The sequence below is a fragment of the Topomyia yanbarensis genome, chromosome 3, assembly GCF_030247195.1.
Source record: "Topomyia yanbarensis strain Yona2022 chromosome 3, ASM3024719v1, whole genome shotgun sequence".
Classification (NCBI taxonomy): domain Eukaryota; kingdom Metazoa; phylum Arthropoda; class Insecta; order Diptera; family Culicidae; genus Topomyia; species Topomyia yanbarensis.
In genome coordinates this window covers 271,962,531-271,983,823 of record NC_080672.1, presented here as the reverse complement: position 1 = coordinate 271,983,823, position 21,293 = coordinate 271,962,531, and the positions used below count along the sequence as shown (strand labels likewise).

Sequence of the window (21,293 nt, the reverse complement as noted above, 5' to 3'; positions counted from 1 at the left end):
CCAGTAAAGTTCAGCCGGAACTGAACTGGAATTCTGGCTGGTTCCAGCTCATATTCCGGCTCAAGTGACACAACCGATTCTAACTAGAATCGGTTGTGTCACTGGAACCGGAATGCGAACTGGAATCAGCCGGAATTCCAGTTCATTTCCGGCTGAGCTTAACTGGGCCAGCTCTTTAAATTATGTGTCGGCGTGTTTAGATAATGTTCTAAGGCTTCAGAAATAGCAAGATTGAACATTAGACTGCCCAGAAAAACAATGAAATTATGATAACTCAATCGGCCCACACCTGTATCGTTTCCTAGTCTCACCAGGAGTACTTATATCAAATTTGAAGCAAATCGGACAAGTCTAGCTACCAGACCAACGTGCCTGACGTTTACATGGGATTTTTCGATAATTTATATGGAGAAAACCCATTAGCTCGCGTTTTCGTCGCTAGGTAGCAATGTATACGTCGTATTAACACTATAAGTGAAAATAAGAAAGACAATTGAATCGTCTACAACTTTGTCGAAGACTGCTAGTCAATCCGGTTTTATTGAAAGAGGGCGCCAAAACTAGCTTTGCATATAAGAGAGATAGAATATCTAGATGTTCAGAAGAATTACTAAAAAATGCTTGTTCTACAATTTTGTAGAAGACACCTAATTTCCATCTCTCTCCGTTGAAAAGTTAGTGTTGGCGCCCTCTATGCGGTAACATGTGGAACTAAAATGTTCTAACCAAAACATGACTCGTTTTATTTACTATAATTCTTCTTAACATGCTATTGAGCTAAACCTAACCATTATTTCACGAAATTTTTAAATTCGTGAGAATCGAGTATTGACACATTACCATGCACTGCCAGGCCGCATGCAAAACTGACTCAGACATCACTTCGTTAAAAGTTTAGTAACTTCTTTCAAAATAGCCGGATTGATTAAAAGTCTTATTTTCACTTGCAGTGATAATATGACGTATACACTGCCGTGATCCGCATAACAGTCCCATTTGCTATGGGTTTCCTATGCAGGTGGGACTGTTATGCGTATCACGGCAGTACAGTGCTACCTAGTGGCGAAAATACGAGCTAAATAAATTGTCGAAACATCCCATACAAACTTCAGGCACGTTCGTCCGGTAGCTAGACTTGTTCGATTTGCTTAAAGGTTGGAGCAAATACTCCTGGTGGCACTAGGAAGCGACTCAGGGGGTGGGCCGATAAGGCTTATTTTTTTTTCTTGTCACTATATTAAACATCCTTCCAAACAAGCCCAGGTTGGTTGTAGTCACCAAACTATAAATGGGCCACATACGAGTCTAAAGAATTAGTGACATCAAGTGCTCAATCGATGTGTGTCTGAATAACACTACACTGACACCAATGTTATTACTTTGGCTATTGATCGAAGCCCAACACATTTTGTTGGAGTAATATCAGATGTTGCTTAAAGCTTTCCTAAACTTCTGTTCAAGTTTTCAGGACGCCACCCGCATTATGGCATGGTAAGGATAAACTTGTGTCGAAGAGAGTCAATTGTGTTTGTTTGACATATTCTTAACGGTCACATCGTTAGCAATCCGACTAAAAATTCTGCTGACAGCTAGGATCATTAGAATAGAATATTCTTATGCAATTGAGGATTGTTTCAGATTGTTTCAGATAGTACACGGGACAATTGTCCTTTTCTTAGCATAGAAAACCAATTATTTAGCTCAAAATTAAATGTTTATGGAAACAGAAACATCAACAGAATTATCATAAAGGGTGCTCTTAATAAGGAAGTCCCCCCATGTTCCCCTACATGGAAACATCTTATTTCTGTAAAATGCTGTCAACCAGTAGGAGTTGATATCGTTAACACGACACATTTTCCAATAAGTTCTCTTGTAAAACTTGTGCTTTTCTTATGTCCCCAACTCACGGTGTGTCACATGACGATTTTCATTATCAGGTTATGCACAGCATTGATGTTTTTGGAACAATAACCGATTTTGGATGACCTTCGCGAAATGGGGCGAACTACAGCCAGTGATTAGTGGTAATTAGTGGTAATATAGTGGTTTCTCACCACATAAATGAAAATTTTATTTTCAACGTGCCTTGCTTTGTGCCTAATAAAACAAACCACTAACTACGGATTTGTCATCGTTGAACAAAGAAAATCATTTTTATAACTGCAGACCGTGCTCTAATCGTTACGCATTTTTATTTCTATCGAAGAAAGACTGATACCAACGGCATAAAGTGGACAATAATCGTACGAGATCCATCCAACTATCGATCCCTGTTGCCGTAGAGCAACATTGGTGTATTTAGCGAATTATTTCTTCAACTTCGAATCTAAACTGTAAAATAACGTTATTATTACGAGATAGGCAAATGCTGTTCGTAAAAATCCACACTGCATAATGTAATAACGTTATACGTTAGTAACGATGTCTCTGATAGTGCATCTGCGACGGCTGCTGCGGATTGGTGATCGGCGGTGGCCGCACCGGTGGATATCCTTGTGTAATGCTGCCACCCTTTGGCATCTTGTGTAAACCCATGTTTGGAAATTTGGTAAAATTTGGCCAGTGCAAAAACGGTAGAAATAGAACAGAATGGATACTGTTGGCTGGTTTCATATTGCAGTAGAATGTGCGTAATTTTATTTATGATTGACAAGTAGCAGAATACTGTTAGTGCAGAATTGTTGAGAAGATAAAAGAGTCACGACAACGACCAGTACAATCCGTGATACAAACCATAAAAAGCGGGGTTAGAAGTGTGCATTTAAAAATTATGCAAAATGAAAAAAAAAAAAACAAAAGGATGATGAAAGCATGTGTGGTCGTTAAAAAAACTAGCACTGTTTAGCAATAACGGGTTAGGTCAATGGCGCTTACTTGCTGATTCGAGGCAATCGCATGCATCGGAATAACCCCAGGACGAAGTGCTGAAGTGTATACAATTCCTTCTGGCAGGTGTGTAGTTTGCTGTGATGATTGCGGAGGTGGCTGCTGAACTTGGCGCATATCTTTACGATCATCATGTTTCAGTTCGATGTGATATGGAACGCCACGATCTTGTGGAATTTTCTCGATCGTTATGGCCTTCAGTTGTGGTGGTGGACCGGGATTTTGAGTTGGTTGCGGATTTCCGTGCTGATCTAACGTGATATGATATACGTTGCCAGGTGGCGGAGCCTGTACTGGTTTGTTCATATCCGGTCCTTTTTGAGACGTCGAAGGTGGTGGCCCTTGCTGGGGTGGCAGGTCCACGTGATACGGCTGACGAATGGGCATCGGGGCCATGTTGCCTTGGTAGGAGGGATAGATGATTTGCGTCTGGGGTTGACGGTTGTCTTGCGGGTTCTGCTGTGGCGGGGCACCCGTGGGATAGAACAGCGTTGCCGGTGGGCAGTACTGCGGCTCTGCAAAAATACGTAAGAGGAGATAGTAATTTGTACGGACCTTCTTAGCGATAGGCGGTGATGGAAGCATAGTGGGTAATAGGAATGTTAACAGTCGGTGCGCCGTTCTGTCCTGTTAGAATTTGCGGCTTGGTTAGTATTCTTCACAAGGATGGAAAAGGGGTGAAATGCAAAAAACCCTGACCCATTGGTTCTAGAACGTACTATTTACAAGTATAGCTCAGTGGTCAACAAAGCACATGTACATTACCTACGTGCTGAACTTGGACAATTGGCTTCGTACATATAAACCAAATGGCTTTTGAGTCAATCAGCAGTAGTACTATCATAGATAACAGACATTTTGGTTAACAATTTTTTTTAAACTTGTGCAAACTTGTAAATGTTTGAAATCAGTGTTTCATATTTCTATCTACGCAACTGTTTGCTACACGTGTAGCACTCAACTGTATTACATCGCTCACACATATTTCGACTCGAGCCTAAACGTCTGTTATCTGTGGTACTAAGTCGCATACGGTAATGGCCAAGATTATAGGCAGTGACAACTTTAGACACATTGCACACTGCTTGGCTGTTTTTTTTTCTGTCCAGATTTCCCTTGGACTTGATTATCCCATAATATCGATCTCAAGTGACTATCATAAAACAACGCTATGTATTCATAGCAACATGTTATGATTGTGTTAGTTTTACAATATGTAATTTTATAAAAAAAATGAAACAAATTTTATTATTTCTAAGATTAGTAACTAACACTTGTTTACGCTTTCATTTTTGGATATAGAGATTTGATGTCCGTTGCTGTAACAAATTGCTACTTTTGACTGAATCGCTTTTAAGGTGGTCCTAAAAACCGAAGTTCCACTAATTATTTTAAAAACTATTTGAGATAGAACGATAGTTCTTGGACAGTTTTCTGCTGCGGTATTCTAGAGTAATAAAGTCGAAACAACTTTGTTAAAGTTTGCATATTAAACAGTTTTCCTTTTCAAGCTATTTCTATAACGTATCTTAGGGTATTTCTTAAAAAAACTTTTCTTCTAAAAGTGTAATTCTGAGCAACGCTTTGTAATATTTATTCCTGCGAGCCGTTCACCCGCAGCTCTCGTATTTGAGGGTGCTGCCAAAACGAGATTTTTTGAATTGAAAAGTTCTCCAGAACTTTCCGTAATGTTTTTCAACAACTTTCGGAAAATGATTTCGGTTTTCGTCTACTATTTTCATTCTTTTTACAAAATTTTTAAGTTTCCACGTAACCGTGCTGCGTTGCGAGTAATGAAGGGAACTTTTCTACCCATATTGTGTTTCTATTAGTTTACTTTTTGACTACTTATGTATACCAAAAATAATATCGGTCAATTTATGCACTTCTACCTAATCTCTTTGCATCTTTTTTATCTGTATTCGGCATGTTATTTTTCCTTTTTTCTATATCTTAAAATAGAAGTATAACACTCACTAACACGATCAATTACATATTCACTCATAGACACTCACAATCTCTTCATTTTATGCGTACAAACGCTCGTGGGCTGGTCCCAAACGCCAACATACAATTGCAATCATTCTTACTTACTTATATAGTTTAGTCATCAGACCTGAATCATATTTTGGTTGTTTTCATGTAGCTTACAAATATCGCCTTGATGTCAAAGGAAAAGCTACATGAAATTTTACAAGTCTTTTGAAAAAACCTATTGTTGTTGATGAAGAAACGCGAATAACGCATGAAAAGGTCGTAATTAAAAAGAATATTTGTCTTGTTTTTTATCCTTTTATGGACAGCTAGAGCCTAGGGTGGTGCCTAGCGGGTTTCATACATCCTCGACCTGACGGACGAAGCTATGGTGCCTTGAACACAGGCCATCATCGAAATGCTAAGTTCTGCGTTTAAGATGCACTTCCCCCGGTTGCCAGACGAATATCTGTAATTATTGCGTATGACTTTGTACGTATGAGTCTAATTGTGAGTCTTGTGGCGATGCGTTCGTACCCCTTCCACGCACGAGTTTTTGCGTTAGAGTCCAGAGGTGCATATCTGCCTGGGTTTGCGTGGGTGTTCACTAATTGCGTAATAGTGTAATCGCGAAGGGCTCGAGCGTTTGTAAGTTAACATGTTTGTCGCTACACTAACGTGTATGTAACTTCGCGTAAATAAATTCGATTTTATAATCGTGTGGCCATTCGCATATTCGCGTGTATTCTTGAACGATCTCGCGCGGACCATGAATCCGATGCTTAATTTTTAGTGTATGGTAGAGATGCTGCAAGAGAATCAGTTTCCCGATATCACTAGAGTTCCCGGTCAAACCACCATGGTATACGTGTTGTCTAGTGAATATGCATTAAATCTAGGCTACTATAATTGAATGTAGAGACTTCCGGACGCGACCAATTCATGATCGCACGAGCGGCTTAATGCTTGAGACCGCGTTTATAAATTTATGGCTGCTACAAAGTCAACTTAATTACCGGAGTGTTTTAATGCTGCCGAAATCGCAGGCGTAAGTATGTGTAGATGATTGCAATTGCATGTTAGCATTTGAGACCAGGTTTGCGTTATAGCGAAAGACACGAGCGTTTGTACGTTTGAAATGGGAGAGATGGAGAGTGTGAGAGAATATGTAATGTGTTAGTGAGTGTCAGTGTAAATCTAATTTAGGATATAGTAATAAAGGGAATTATAACATGCCGAAAAAAATGCAGAGATTGGAAGAAGTGTTTAAATTGACCGAAAGTATTTTGGTATACATGAGTAGTGGAAAAGCAAACTAATAGAAGTACAACAAAAACAGACCAATGAAGTGGAAGAAAAGAACACAGTTAACATGCAATCAAACTAGTTTAACTGTTACGATTTCATCATGCTATGTTGACCGCGAATGGATGATTCACGTGCGTCGGTAAATTGATTGTACCTTAATTTATCCAATCCAACCTTCCCCAATGAATACAATCGAATGCACAAATCGGACACCGGATCTACTCACTATTCTATCATATGCGCCAATTCTGCATCCATTCCTGACCCAGCTGTCACAAATACTCAGACGAACACATGCACAGATAGACATACGACTAGCAAATAACAATTGTACACTAGTACTAAAAACTAACTAATACGTTTCTACTGTTTCAATTATTTAATAAATTTATTGGCCTATGCACGATGGCGAAATCGATTGATAAATCGACACACAATTACCCCTACTGCAAGCCGTGCTGGCAAACACTGGTATTGACTAATCCATGTGCAGTTGTGTTAGTGCGAGATTGCGTTTGGGCTGGTGCAGTGTATGAAAAAACGCAAAACATATGGGGTTTTCGATTGATTGACACCGGTGTAGTGGAGTGCACTGAAACTGCACTGTTTTTGCACTTTCTAGCAGAAGTGCAGAAAACTGGGTATGTTCCATTGACACTTCTGCTAGAAAGTGCAAAACCAGTGCAATCCACTACACCGGTGTCAATCAATCGAAAATCCCAATAAAAAGCCCCTTAAACCCTCCCAGCTGGTAAATGGCTGGGTATTGCGTATTTGAATGAATAAAATAGACCCCACGCGTGGTCCTTAGATTACGCCCATACAACTCCTATCCCTGCCTCCTTGCGGTACTGCCCGGGGTACGCGCAATTAAAGTGAAGATCGGGTAACCAAGCCCGGTGGAAACTATGGTCGCGGAGCGTCTGTTCTCCATGTTAGGAGCGGCCCACAACAGCGTCTGTTCCCCATGTTAGGGGCGACTGATCATCGTCCGAGTGCTAGATAGGGACTCTAAGCTAAACTGTGCACCATGGTTACCGGGAAATTCAGGGGTTGGTGTCAGGCTTGTAAGCCAGCCATAAAAAAAAATCAAACAACGAATAATCAACGAGATTATACGGACCGGCACAGTCGGCTAAGACCAAGGCAAAGAATAAGGACTACCGATTGCAAACTCGGGACGTGGAACTGTAGGACTCTCAACATCATCGGAAGCACCCGCATACTTTCCGATGCATTGAAGGATCGCGAGCTCGGTAGCGTTGTAGGAGGTTTGAATTATTAACTAATTATTAGTCAACTAAGGCTGTCTGTCGATTCTAATGCAGAAACGCTAATGATGTAATAATCAAGAATGCGTCAGACAAACTTAATTGACCCCCTTCGACACAAGTTTGGCATTACCAAGCCGTAACGCGGGTGGCGGCATGAAAACTGCTGAATGGGAGTGAGATGTTGCTCCAATGGTATGTAATATCCAACACTGACTTGGATAGTTTTTCATATTTTTATTTTTTCACCAAAAATGCCTCTCCCCAGCAGATTTTAAGGCAAAAGCACTTAGCGAGAAATTATTGTCCATCCATTGCTTAACAGAGGAATTTTTCTAGTATTCCAGCATCTTGACAATTTGTACAAATGAAGAAATGTCGTCGCTGTTGTGCTATCTTATGACAAACGCCATTTTGGGGTAAACTGAGTTAGATATGACACATCACTTGTCTAAAAAATCTCTATAAAATGGCGTTTTCAGAATTTCGACATTCTGCTAGGTAACTGAGATATAGCGAAAAACGTGCTGAGAAATTTTTAGTTTTTTGCTTCAAATGACTGTGTCTGGGGATTGGTTCAAGCTATCTTGATGCATAAGATGTTTTCATGTGTAAAACTATCTGAGAAAGACAATAGCATAATCATTTTCAAAACAAAATTTCACGAGTTGGGAGAGAAATACAGTTTAAGTTTTAAAATGGAAATATAGCATATTTGGCAACACTGTAACCAAATATAACTATTTTTTCTAGATTCCCTGACTCATTTTTTTTAAATGTATCTCACCGATTGTTTATAGATTAAATGAAGCCAAAGATATGAATAAAAGATAATAATTGATTTTGTTCTATGGAAAATTTTCCATGCACGAATATGACACGCCATACAAATTTTGTCATCAATACACACCTATGACACGTGTGAGTGCGACTTTTGGTTACATTTATAGTCCAAACTCGCAACATTGTCAAACGATCTTCCCAATACTTGCATGCATAATTGTCCCATGTATATAGGGAATCCCATAGAACATGGGACAATTAAGCTTATAACGGCAGGATAGAAGTATCAATTGTCTTCTTTGAATTGTTTATACAATTTATATGCTTCAAGATATTCACTCTCAAACTTTAAAAATCGTTTTCTCGAAATGTGCTAAATGGCGCTTGGCATAAGATAGCACAACAGCGACGATGTGTCATCGGATTATCCAACCATGCTCTAGAACGTGTCACTAGGTATGCATCTATAAGACTCTGGATCACAACTAGATATGTACCATTTAAATGTATTATTCAAGTAAATCCCATAACCAGGCAAATGTGTTATTTTGGTACATACCACTCAAAGCAAAGAAAATATCTCGAGAATGAGAATGAAATGTGCAACAAAAACAAAACACCTTCCCAACATTTACATACACAAAAACACACAGAGAATACGTTTTGAAGCGATAAAATCCAATACGATCAAATTTATAGGAAATGTTTTAGTAAAACCCGAGCTATCATATTAGCGAACATTGGAAACAGAAGAACTATGGAAAAAAATAGCCAAACCGGAAAAACAACAGTTTGTGAAAGTAAGAATAGCGGGAAGGGTAGGGAGAAAGAGCAAAACTGTAAATATTAAAACTATAGCAAAAAGATCAACTCACTGTTCCATAGAACGGCACGGGCCACTTCACCCGGGCCCCGTCTACCTTCCTCGATTTCTGTTTTTACCAAATTTTGTTTAATTCAATAGGTTACGTGTTTATTGGTTTCGAGAAAAAAGGAAAAACGATTGGCAGCAATAAATATATAATGATTTTAAATTAAATACAATGGTTGAAAGAAGATTCCGTGATTTAGACAAATAAACATGTAGGAGCCAAAACGAATCTAAATATTCAATAGCAAATAGACTGAAAAAAATGGTTATGCGATACAAAAAAGTAATCTTCATTCTTGTATGTATCATCAATAAATGTTGTAATATCTGACAATGCGCTGATCGGACAAACCGAATACTTACTCTGTGGCTGGGGAGGGGGATACTGCTGGTTTGTATTAGGCTGCTTGTAGTAGCCCTGCGGCGATGGACTGTGGGTTCGTTTCACCACGTTGACCGGTGGATTTGCCTGAAATAATTACAAGAAAACGCACATTTTTCTGTCTCTTTACCGTTATCATGACAGAGAACACAACCTTATGTATTAAATGCTGCTGGTGCGGAGGCATAGCCGTCGTATTACGCTGAGGAATAAAAATTTGCTGCTGTGGTATATTATGAATAGCAAACATTTCGCTGGAAATTAAAGGATTCGATTATCAAACGTAATAGTCTACATAGTCTAATAATTCATACACCGACTCCTTCATTTGTCGTTTCCGATTGTCATCCTCATTCAGGACCTTTTTCAGTTGCAGGAAAAGCTGCTGCTTCTCGTTGCGCAGTTCCTGTAGCGTCTTTTCCAGCATCTGGATTTGTTCCTTGGTTTCACCCAATGTCATCACATCCTGCTTTTCCCTAGCTTCACGTTCCTTTCGTAAACGCTCCTCCTCAACCTCGGCTTCCAACTCTAGATTTTAAACGTTTAAAACTAGAGGATAGTCTGTTGAAAACTTAACACTTACCCTGTTTTTTTCGTTCGCGTTCTCTCATAATATGTCGCTTCAGGGCGTTCCAAAGCTGCTCCTCTTTTTCTGTTTTGGCAACAGGTTGTGCTGGTTGTTGGGAAGGCACGGTCTTCAGATATTTCTTTGCGCTCATGTTGCGGGTAGCGAAATCGTATACGTGCTAAAAAGAACACCAATTTTAATAAAAATAAAAATTTTATGTTCAACAATCTTCTTACTTTGCAGTTTTGCTGTCAATAATCAATCAGTGACGTTTTCGAACTTTCGCTCAGTGTTTGCCCAGTGAAAGTGATATGCACGAATAAAGGCCGATTCAGACTACACGCTCATTCAGAACTACTCAAAATTTGAGTTCGGAGCACTCAATTTCAAAAGTCATAGCAATATGTCAAAAAATGAGTTTTAATTTGAGTAGAACTAACTGATCTCTTGAGTAATCATTAAATTTTCAAAGTTCTGAGTGAAAAAACTACTTGTGCTCAAAAAAGTGCAGAGTCAGGCGTCGACTTAAACTTAAACAAAGCTGATCGTTCATAAAACTAGAAGGTAGGTTTCATTGAATTCTCTTGTTTCCAAATCTAACTTCCAGTTGTGTTTTTGCAGTTTCTGCAATTTCTTCAAGATGCCGATCGGCATGAAGTAGATGTCGAGAAAGACCCTCGGATTATATTTCCTGTTATCGTAAACGCATGGACAACGGCCTGGAGGATCAGGTAAATGACATTTGAAATTACAATGAATATATTTGCAGTTTTATTAAAATGCGGAATGATTATTTTTCGTTTTTGCCTTTTGAGTAAAATGTACTCAAGTTTGACATTTTTATCCCAAACTCAAAACTGAGTAAAAGAGAAAAACTCAATTTTTGACTACGTGCACTTTTAATGAAATTGAGTGGCTGGCAACTCAATTTTGAGTTTTTATGAATGAGCGTGTACAGACACTTTATATAACAGACTAGCGGAGAGACAAACAGTAAAACCTAGGATAGGATCCGCCAGCTCTGTCCCCTGTTTTTGAATCAATTCTGAACCAGCTCATGATTGGATGAAAGTGACATAGGCAAACCAAACTAAAAGTACTAAAGGGCTGCTTGGAAGTGTTGTCATATTGTGATATCAAACATAAAACGACGATTGTTAACTGTGTTGATTTTTTTGTTTTCTCGAGATACCGCTTTATGAAGTGCAGGCATTATTTGGCAGACGAAATCAAACATATTATCCAGAACTGAAGTTCCCGAAAGATCCGGTAGCGCGGTTATCGTGGATTCTGTTCTGTGTGCGGAATAATGCAAAAATGCCGCTTTTCGAAATCAACAGGCTGTGAAGCGTAAGTATGACAATATTTTGAACTTCATGTAAAAATTGTCTTTGTTCCAGTACCGAGTAAATTGGAAGTACTGAGCAACCAGGGAGAAAGTTATCCCGGAAGTCGCTTCTTGTTCTTCCTTTGCTATTATCGATACAGTTGAATTTTACAGTTTTCAACTGAATCGATCATCGGTGTAAATAGGAGCGTGTATTTTCTACTGCTGTTTTCTCCGAAACGATCACATGTAGTACTGGAACAAACCTATACATTGCTCCAAAACAAAAATTAAACCTTGCAGAAAAGTAGTTTTTGAATACTTAAAATAAATCCGAACAGAGAAGATTATTCTTGTGACAGAGGTTGCTTGACTCAGAAAGCAACTTACAAAAATGAAGAGGCATAAAGATATTTTTCGTAATGTCCAACAACGAATATATATATTATTTTGTTTTTCTGTATTCCGATGGAAAAAACGTTATGATCGTTTAAATGCGGATATAAAGACTAAATCTTTGATTTTTCCAGAAGCATGAAATTGGTACATAATATAGAATATTTTAATCAGAACAAATATACGACCGAAACAAAACAAATATTTTGGCAACATTGGTCGAGTGGGGTATGTCGTTTTCAACAGGGATTAGTAAAATATAAGAAGAAGCCAGCTGGCGGATCCTATTGGCTCTCAAACGTGAAACTTTTTCACTCGATGCGCCAACTGGATTTCATTTTTGGTACTAGTCAAATGATGATAAAAAAAATTTCTTGCATTGATGGTATAGGATGGTTGTTCTATTTTAATTGTTTTAAAGTAAATATCACATAGTTTCATAAAAAGCTTGATTACAGGTGATAAGAAAACACTCGTTCTTTCGTTTGACACCAAAACATTCAGTTGAACTCAATATTTTATTACGAATTATTGAGATCCGGAATTATTTTTGTATTGTTGAGGTTAGGTTGGTTGTTTTAGATATGGAAAATGTTTATCTAGAAATTGGACTTATCAGTGGATAACCTCGACTACCAACAACTACACTCTTTAATCCAGTGATTTCTGCCCACCATCGTGTTTTCTATTGAAATTTCAATCTCTGAATTTCATTTTAGTATAAATTGAAACCGGAAGAACAAATGTGAGTGAAGTAACAAGAAATTTACCATCTGGATATTTTTCAGAGGTAGGAAACATATTTTCTTCATCAATATTACTTTTCATTGGAAGAAATAACATTTAATTATAATATTGATTAAATTTAAAAAATTCAGAATTTACTTTCCAATGTGTTTTGACAGACGAAAATAAAAACATCATCATTGCACTTCCATGCTCTCTGGCGGTCGACATCTAGCATTAGATCACGAATCCTAGAGTAAAACCAAAGAGAATAGTGAAAGAGACGAAGAGTGAAAATCAGTCAAAACGGCAACATTCCCTTTATGATGATTTCAACACTAGAATTTTGGCAACCGCTTCCACAGGCAGCACTTTACATGACTCCTATTATATTTTGAAAACAAACCGTATGTCGATCGTTGGATTTGTTTATCAAACGATGCGCATTTCGAAACAAAGAGATGACATAATTCTAAAGCTTGTTTTTACTCATACATATACTCTAGAATGCACCTCACAATCACGATTGAACCAAATTCTGACGAAAATTGAAATTTCTTTTTTAATAGATGTACAATACTTATCTCCTCCAACTCAGGCATGAGTAATGTTTATTTACATTGCACGATTGGTCTGCTTAATAAGGTATTTGTGGCTTCACTCTATTCGTCTCTTTCCCTATTCTCTTTGAGTAAAACTAGCAACCATGGATGTAAACTGGCATAAGCTTCCCAGTCAAAAGCGGCAAGTTGCTGGCTAACGGGGGGCTATTTGCCAACTCGGATACGCTAATTGCCCTTCAAGTTAGCTGCAAATTGCTGGCAATTACGGGGCTATTTCAAATGCAACATTTGGGCGATTTGCCGCCAGCGATGCCACATGTTTTTGTGAAACTTCTGTAGAAGAATAATTAAAATTTCTGTAAAAGTCTGTAGAGGGTTGTGTAAATCCTATTTACACTAGGTTATTACTTTAAAAGTGGCTTGAAATTAGTAAACTATTGTGAAGGAATCACTCGTATTCGAATCAAATTATTCTAGTATAATTTTGTTAAACACTGTTACTTTTTTAACCCTTTCATGCCCAACTTTTTTCTAGTGCATGTAGGGTTTCAAAACTATTTTTCTTTGAAAACGGTGGGGTCAAGATACACGAAAAACCTATTTTCATAAATATAGGTGCATCCATGGCAGTGCTAGAAGCTGGTCAATTTTTACCTTCTAATGCTCAATACAATTCTCCTAGAATAATTACAATAGTCCAATTACGTGCAAAACGTAGCCAACTACAGTCTAAATTGGTAAGTTTTATCAGTTTTCAATAATATTGCACCATAACGAGTATGTATGAAAAAATCATTTTCCGTCGTCAACGCAAACTGTCCCTGGCAGCACTGCTCCATCGGAATACAATCAGACTAATTGCAATAACTTCAGTTCTAGAGCTGATCCTTGTAACTGTTTATAATCAAATTAAAGGCAATAATCACATTTATTAGCCTTACTTGTTTTTGTGAGCAAATCTCATCTCAATCAAAAGTTATAGCTGTTTAAAAACGTTGTTGTCCACAAACAACATGGGCATGAATGGGTTAAATCGCCTCCAACTCGCCCACGGAACGCGCTATTTAATCGCCCTTCATTGCCTAATATGAAAAGTAAAAATAATACTTATTTTCGGATTCATTATCTACACTGATAAAAATATAACAGTAACATCTATTAATTTTACACATAGATTTTTGCAATTAGCAGCTGCATATGCATACTATTTACTCGCACATAGATCTGATGAGAAAAATATCAATACATACTATTTTTGCATTGACATTTTATAACTTCGGCACATAAAACATGAGTCTATAGTGACACGTACATATAATTTATGTGTAAACTTGTTGAATTCTACAGTTTGCACTTAAAATTTATGTTTTGCGCTTGATGAATATACTCTTTTTGCGCATATAATTGCTAAGTGCGGGTAACAAATGGATTGCACAGTCAGATTATTTTGAGTGTACTCACATATACTACCAGTATACTAGGTAATCACCACCAAATTATAGGAAGAATCAATGGTGAAATTGATATTGCACTCCAAAACTTATCACAATCCGACGTTCATTAAGACAAAATAGATTATAACTACTAGAGGGAGCAAAGCGCCACTGTCTCCATGTATTCACGGACTGAAACATGGGGTCTCGCTCTAGCATATTGTATCCCATTACTTTGACATGTATGTTCCCGAGGCACTATGTGTCAAACTAATGGGCCTAGCATATGTAAGAGCGAGATAATAAATTATCAGTGTTAGCAGCGGCATGCGACCTCTAGTAGTTATAATCTCTTTTATTAAGACTCTAGGTCAAAGATCTTGTTCTATTATACTTACACACGATTCCACAATTTCCCACATTCGTTGGCTAAATGAAGTGCACTAGACAAACAACGTACAAGTGAGAACACGCACCAATTGTTCAAAAAACAATTTAAAGCTGAAGCCAAACATGAACCGCCATGTTAGAAAAACGCGAAAAACAACCAAGTTCATTTCAGGCGCCAGAAAATTTGTCTGAGTATTGAAATCGCCTTTAAATCGCATTCGCAAATTGCATTTGTTCCGAGGGGCAATTAGCACAGACGAGTTGAGTCCAACGTCAAACTTTTTAAATCGCCTGACCATGTTCGTCCGCATTTTGTTGACAGAGCGGTCAGGCGATTCAAACAGTTTGACCAAATACATGCTTTCGAAAAACGCCCATTTCAGTTTAAAACAGTCATTCGCCACGTTTTAGATTCAACTAAACGTTTTGTTGATTCAAAAAGGCCTGATTCTTCTGCGTGTAGAGATGAACTAATGATTGAAACTTAAAAGACAACCCATGGAATGGAATTCTCGCATCAAACCAAACAAATTCAGAGAAACCTAGCAGTACAGGAGGCAAATATATTAACAGGGTCCAAAATTTGTCCAAATTAGATTGGTTACCCTAACGGATCACGCAGAAAAAAAATTTTAATCGCTGGAATAGGGGTGAAACAACAAAAAATGTAGGTATAAATAAAATAATTGTTGAAATAACTCTGAAGAATTTTTTAGATCAAACATTTTTTAGATCAAACAGTTGTCATAAAAAATATTTTGTTGGACTCATAATATTTACAAACGGAACAACATACAATTTTGTTGATTCAATAAATTAGTTTTAGTCTTAAATGCATGTGAGCCTCAAAACCCGTTTTCTTAGTTCACACCAAAAACAAATATGTATTTGTGATTGGTTCACATCTAAAGCGGACCCTACACGAACAGAAATATTGACAATAAATCATATATTGCTCAATATATTGATGGTGTAAGGTCATCTTGAAAACATTGATTCTGTAGAATTTAAATGGGATTGATGGATTGGAGCAGTCTTGTCAATATATTTATTGACAATATTTCTGTCTCGTGTAGGGTCCGCTTAAGAGAAGACAATCGCGTAGCCAATATGATCCAGTCCAAACCTCAATATTGAACCAGCTTCTGATTGGTCGTTTTGCCAGTCAAGAGCGTTTATAATATTTTCAAACGGGATGAAAAACAGTGCTGCTGAATTTATTTTGGCTACTTTTCATATACATGAACATTTCATGCAAATTGAATAAATACCCTGAATGACGATATAACTACGTGTATTGTTAAGAGAGACACAAATAAACTTAAAATTCAATTTTTAAATGCAGCTAGTATTGTGAATTCTTGACTGAGGGTCGATATTTGAGGTACAATTATTTTCAGCAATTGTGAAAATCATGCAAATGGAATCTGGCAACGCGAATCAACAAACTGATGTTATATATACTGACTTATCTGCAGCTTTTGACAAAATCAATCACGATATCGCAATCGCTAAATTGGAAAAACTTGGCTTCAGTGGATCACTCCTGCGATGGTTCCAATCCTATCTCGTTGGCCGTCAACTCAGTGTGAACATAGGTGAAGCATACTCCAAACTATTCTCTGCAACGTCTGGAATTCCGCAAGGAAGTCATCTCGGACCTTTGATATCCACTCTTTATTTCAACGATGTAAACTATCAGCTGAAAGGGCCACGGTTGTCGTATGCAGATGATCTGAAAATTTTCAACAGAATTAAGAGCCGAACGGACGCACTTTATTTGCAGCAGCAATTTGACACTTTCAGCAGATGCTGTGAAAACAACCGAATGAATCTGAATCCGGCGAAATGTTCTGTGATATCGTTCTCCAGAAAAAAAGATCCCATTGAGTTTGAATATAACTTGTCTGGAGCTCTTGTGTCCCGGGTGAGCTGCGTTAAGGATCTTGGAGTGCTGTTAGATTCGAAACTTACATTTAAGAATCACATTTCGTATGTTGTTGGTAAAGCATCGCGAAGCCTGGGCTTCATCTTCCGTACGGCTAAATCCTTAACAGACATTTATTGTCTCAAAAGCCTCTACTGCTCTTTAGTGTGCTCCACGCTGGAGTATTGTTAGGCAGTCTGGAACCCGAATTACATGAACAGCAGCGATCGAATTGAAGGCGTTCAACGAAAATTTATACGGTATGCTCTTCGACGCCTGCCTTGGCGCGATCCTTTTCGTCTACCAAGCTACGAGAGTCGGTGTCAACTCATCCAGCTCGATACCCTTCAGCGCCGTAGAGAAACTGCAAGAGCCTTATTCATCTCTGATCTTCTGTCAGGACGCATCGATTCTCCAGATTTACTAGAGCGAGTCAACATCCAAGCAAGGTCCAGAACGTTACGCGGAAACGTTCTTCTGAGAGTGCCGTTTCGACGAACTATTCAAACAGCTAATGCCGCTATCACGGGACTACAACGCCTCTTCAATCGTGTGTCGCACCTGTTCGACTTTCATTTGTCTCGGATATCTTTAAGAAAGCGATTCCTGCAGTTTTTTAAATGTAATTAGTTTAAGTTTCCATCATTGGGGCCGAGTGCGGCCTGTTGATGCGTGCGATAAATAAATAAATAAATGGATGCTTGTTGTCTTTGGAATTACGACAGGGTCTGGTAGATAAAATTAAGAAGAGCAAGAAGCCTGTCGTCGTCTCTTCCAGTCCCCTGTCAAGGGCGACGTCTCTGTACAACCAGCATCACTGTTATGAAAATCAAAACATTAATTTTGAATCGAATGATTAAAAGCTGTAATTAGTTACTAAATATTGTTTTTTGAATAAAATGGTGTTAAATCATCCCACAAGATGCAAAACGTCATGTGGAATGCGAACATAATTCTTTGTTTGGGGCTTTATAGCTATAACGCCCCATATATGTAGGTCGCTGTCAAACTCCATATGAGGGCCCATATTATTGGCTCGAATCAAAACTCGTCGAAATGTCAATTGACGATAGGTTCATCCGCAGTGTTCATTTGTGTTTACATTTTGCTAGCGTTGCCAATTTTATTTTGTGTCCAGCACCCAATGTGGCTACGCCACATCGCTTTTGCGCGTGCTGTCCGACTTAAACTAGGGATAGCCCCTATGTTTGAGTAAGCCGGGCAAACGAGTGGATCACAGGTTCGCTTGCTTCCGACGGCGGGTCGGTGGCCACCTCGCCCGGCGGATCCTCAGCGGCTTTGCGCCGCTTCGGTTCCTAGGCCTCGGCTAAGCCGCATCGAAATGGTACCCCTTAAACATTCTAACTTGAATCGGTTGTGTCACCGGAGCCGGAATACGAATTAGAACCAGCCAGCATTCCGGCTGAGTTAAACTTGGAAGTCTTGTAAAATTTAATCTGGAAATAAAAATTTTTTGGTAACGCTCCAGCACTCCGTTGATTTCACCACCTGGGCGCCAGGTTGACGATATGAAATGAACTTTGTTTACTTTCGACAAGTTTTGATTCGAGCACGGAAACGAAAAACTACCTAAAATTGAGTTCCTTTGACTCAATCTCGTGGTATCGTGGGGCAACTTAAAATTAGGTAAACCGTGTTGAAGGTAGTTTCCATTTAACCACGGCAAAAATTACAACTCATTGATAGGTTTTTTATACTCAAATTTAAGTTGAATTTACCTAATTTTGAGTTCAACCCAAACAACTCAAAAGTACCTTCCTCCACGGAAGACCTCGACTGAGTCGAATCTCTCTTTTTGTTTTTGACAACACTAATAAGTGCGAAAGCGACGCACAACTCAAAAGTTAAAACAACTTATTCTGCAGGTTGTTTTATTAAACCGTGAGCCAACAACATCCAGCCCCATATGATGGTATAGGGTTGCCAGGAGGCTGGTCTCTTCTCTTACTGAATAGAGCACTCTACACTGATAAAAAATCACACTATAAAACCAAGGGAAATTTAACATCATTTTCAAGTGCACTTGCAAGTTGCAAAGCAAATCAAATGATTTCCCTTCGAATTTCACATGAAAAATCTATTAAAACGCTGTTCATGTGCTATTTCAAATTGTATTCATCCTATTTTCACTTGAATCCGATATTTTTACCATTGAATTTTGGTTGCCATGCTGTTGAGTCGCATAGTATGAACTTTCCACATAACATTCATGTGAGAAACATATAGTGCATATCCATATGTAAAACAATTGATATCGCCGATTCTTCTACCCATTAAATCTATAGGTAAAACCACTGAGAACTGACATACAAGTAAAATTTTCAACTTGTGTAAGAAATAAAACTGTCGCTTTGAAATGACACCAGCAAGTAGCAACTTGCCACTGGTCAGCGCTTCGATCACCCAGCAATCGCTATACGGGACTTGTGTGCAAACTTTGATACAACGGTGATTCACGCATGCGAACCTGTACGCGATGGTGATTTTCAACGTATTTTAATTTAAATGTTTACACAGGTTTTTCGGGAAAGTTTGTTCTAGCTTATATGTCTGTTCTCTGTGGTAAAACTAGAAAGTCACATTGCCCACACTCTATTATGTGGTTTTTGTTTGAGGCGAAACTGAGTCAGTTCCTAACCCCAACTGCTGTCAAAATGTATGAACTGACAGCGGTTGGGGTTAGAACCTGACTCAGTTTCAGGTTCAAGCGAAATCGCCATTAGATATTCAAATGGTAAACGTAAGCTTTTCATGTGTTTTACAATTGAATCAATTCAAGTGTTTTCCACATGATGTTAACGTGTCTAGTTTTTTCAGTGTAGTAAGAGTGCGGCCAAGACTCGTTTGACGTATCCAAACGAGCAGAAATCTGACGTATTTCTATTAGGCAATCCATGAGACGTTTCTGATCAGCTTATTATTTTCTTGTTCACTTATTCTGACGTTACTCCGAGGGGTGTGACGTCCGACAATATCGTTGATTCGATCCAACATCAAACGCATCGGACTAACGAAAATTGTTTGTCGGACGAGTTTTTCTGTTCGCAGGAGTAGATTTGTTGACAGAACCCACCGCTGAATTGTCAAACAAACGTGTAATGGATTGCCTAATTGTGTATACGTTAAATTTCATGTTCGTTTGGATACGTGATGGCCCAAGAGGGTGATGTGACGTCATATTTTCGTAGTCAACATAAGAACTTTGCTTGTAATAAAATGAACGAAATTAATTTTAAATACGAAAGAGGAGCACTTTAGTTTACATCAAATCAGTTAAAGTGTTCATTGTGTTCTTTTGTTTACTGCTACTATTGTTTGTTGATGACATTTTAAGCGATTTTGACGTTGTCAAACTGACCCCCATCGATCGGTGGAAAAGCGATGTTGCCTATTGTCAAACTCTGGTAGAGATAGGGATGCCAGTTACCTGTCATGGCCTCTTGGCCACACTCTAACTAGAGTGCTCTATTACTAGGTTTGTTCCAGTACTTGGAAGTTACTCCCTGTTGCTCCGGAGCAAAAAATTTTCGCTCCTTTCCACTCCGGTTTGCCACCAGAAGAAGAAAAAAGAGAAGATGATAGTACAGGAACGATTTTCTCCCTGTTTGCTCCGGAGTACTTCCAGTTTCTCCAGGTACTGGAACAAACCTACTAAATACCTAGCTGAATACCTTTTCATTGATTTGCACTGAAAAATATTATTTCACGGTGTTATCTCAATTTTATTTTTTGCAGGGCATATGGTACACCCAGAAAAAAATCAGTAAGAATAAACAAATTTTGGTTTTATTTAATTAACAATAAATGGTTCACAACTCAAGAAGGGCACAATTGCACCATAGAGTTGCTAATGATTCACATCATGAACACATTGGAGAGCCTCGTTTGAACTCCCTTTAGACCAAACTTGCGAACCATGAAGACAACCGAGTGGACCACAGTTTAAAGCAACACGATCTTGCTCCTGACCTGGATAATCCAAGATTAACTTCGACCATGAAAGGCGGAAGTGCGTCTAAGAACCGAAATCGAAATAAGTTTGGGCATTATGGGACGGTGCAACCATTCAACCTAGGTTGCTATAATGGGCCCTATTGTCACAGTCACGTCACCTAGTGACTAACGACACTGAATCCCTCTGGATAAAGACTCGACATCGTTTGTTCACCATTTATCCGTCAGTGTCATTCCAATCGAGCAGAAGACTTGTCAAATGTTGCAATCTGATGAATTAATTTTGGAAAGTATCATGATAATGAGTTAAAATATTTGAATAATTTCTGAATCGAATCTCTAAGGCAAGGTGAAACGTATAAATTTTATCATTACGGTGGCTACACTGATAATAATTCGCACGTAATTGGCAAGGGTTTCACATCACCAAGTGATGAGGAGAGCCCAGTATATTCACCCACGGCAATGGAATATTTCACACATTTCGAATGTAAAACTTTATATATGAAA

At 38.4% G+C, this 21,293-nt stretch overlaps 1 protein-coding gene across 2 annotated transcripts; it reads right to left on the bottom strand.

The window, feature by feature from the left end:
- Positions 1-2,176: 2,176 nt before the first annotated feature.
- LOC131690070 (basic salivary proline-rich protein 3) lies at positions 2,177-10,346 on the bottom strand. Of its 2 annotated transcripts, XM_058975550.1 has the most exons (8): positions 10,283-10,346; positions 10,062-10,224; positions 9,793-10,006; positions 9,633-9,732; positions 9,460-9,565; positions 9,101-9,157; positions 2,878-3,404; positions 2,177-2,523 (listed from the first exon to the last, which is right to left on the bottom strand). In XM_058975550.1, exons 2-8 carry the CDS (start codon positions 10,195-10,197, stop codon positions 2,416-2,418), a joined length of 1,248 nt encoding a protein of 415 aa, XP_058831533.1. In that variant the 5' UTR covers positions 10,198-10,224; positions 10,283-10,346; the 3' UTR covers positions 2,177-2,415. The 2 variants fall into 2 exon arrangements, with proteins under 2 accessions (XP_058831533.1, XP_058831534.1); XM_058975551.1 differs by lacking the exon at positions 9,101-9,157.
- Positions 10,347-21,293: the final 10,947 nt, after the last annotated feature.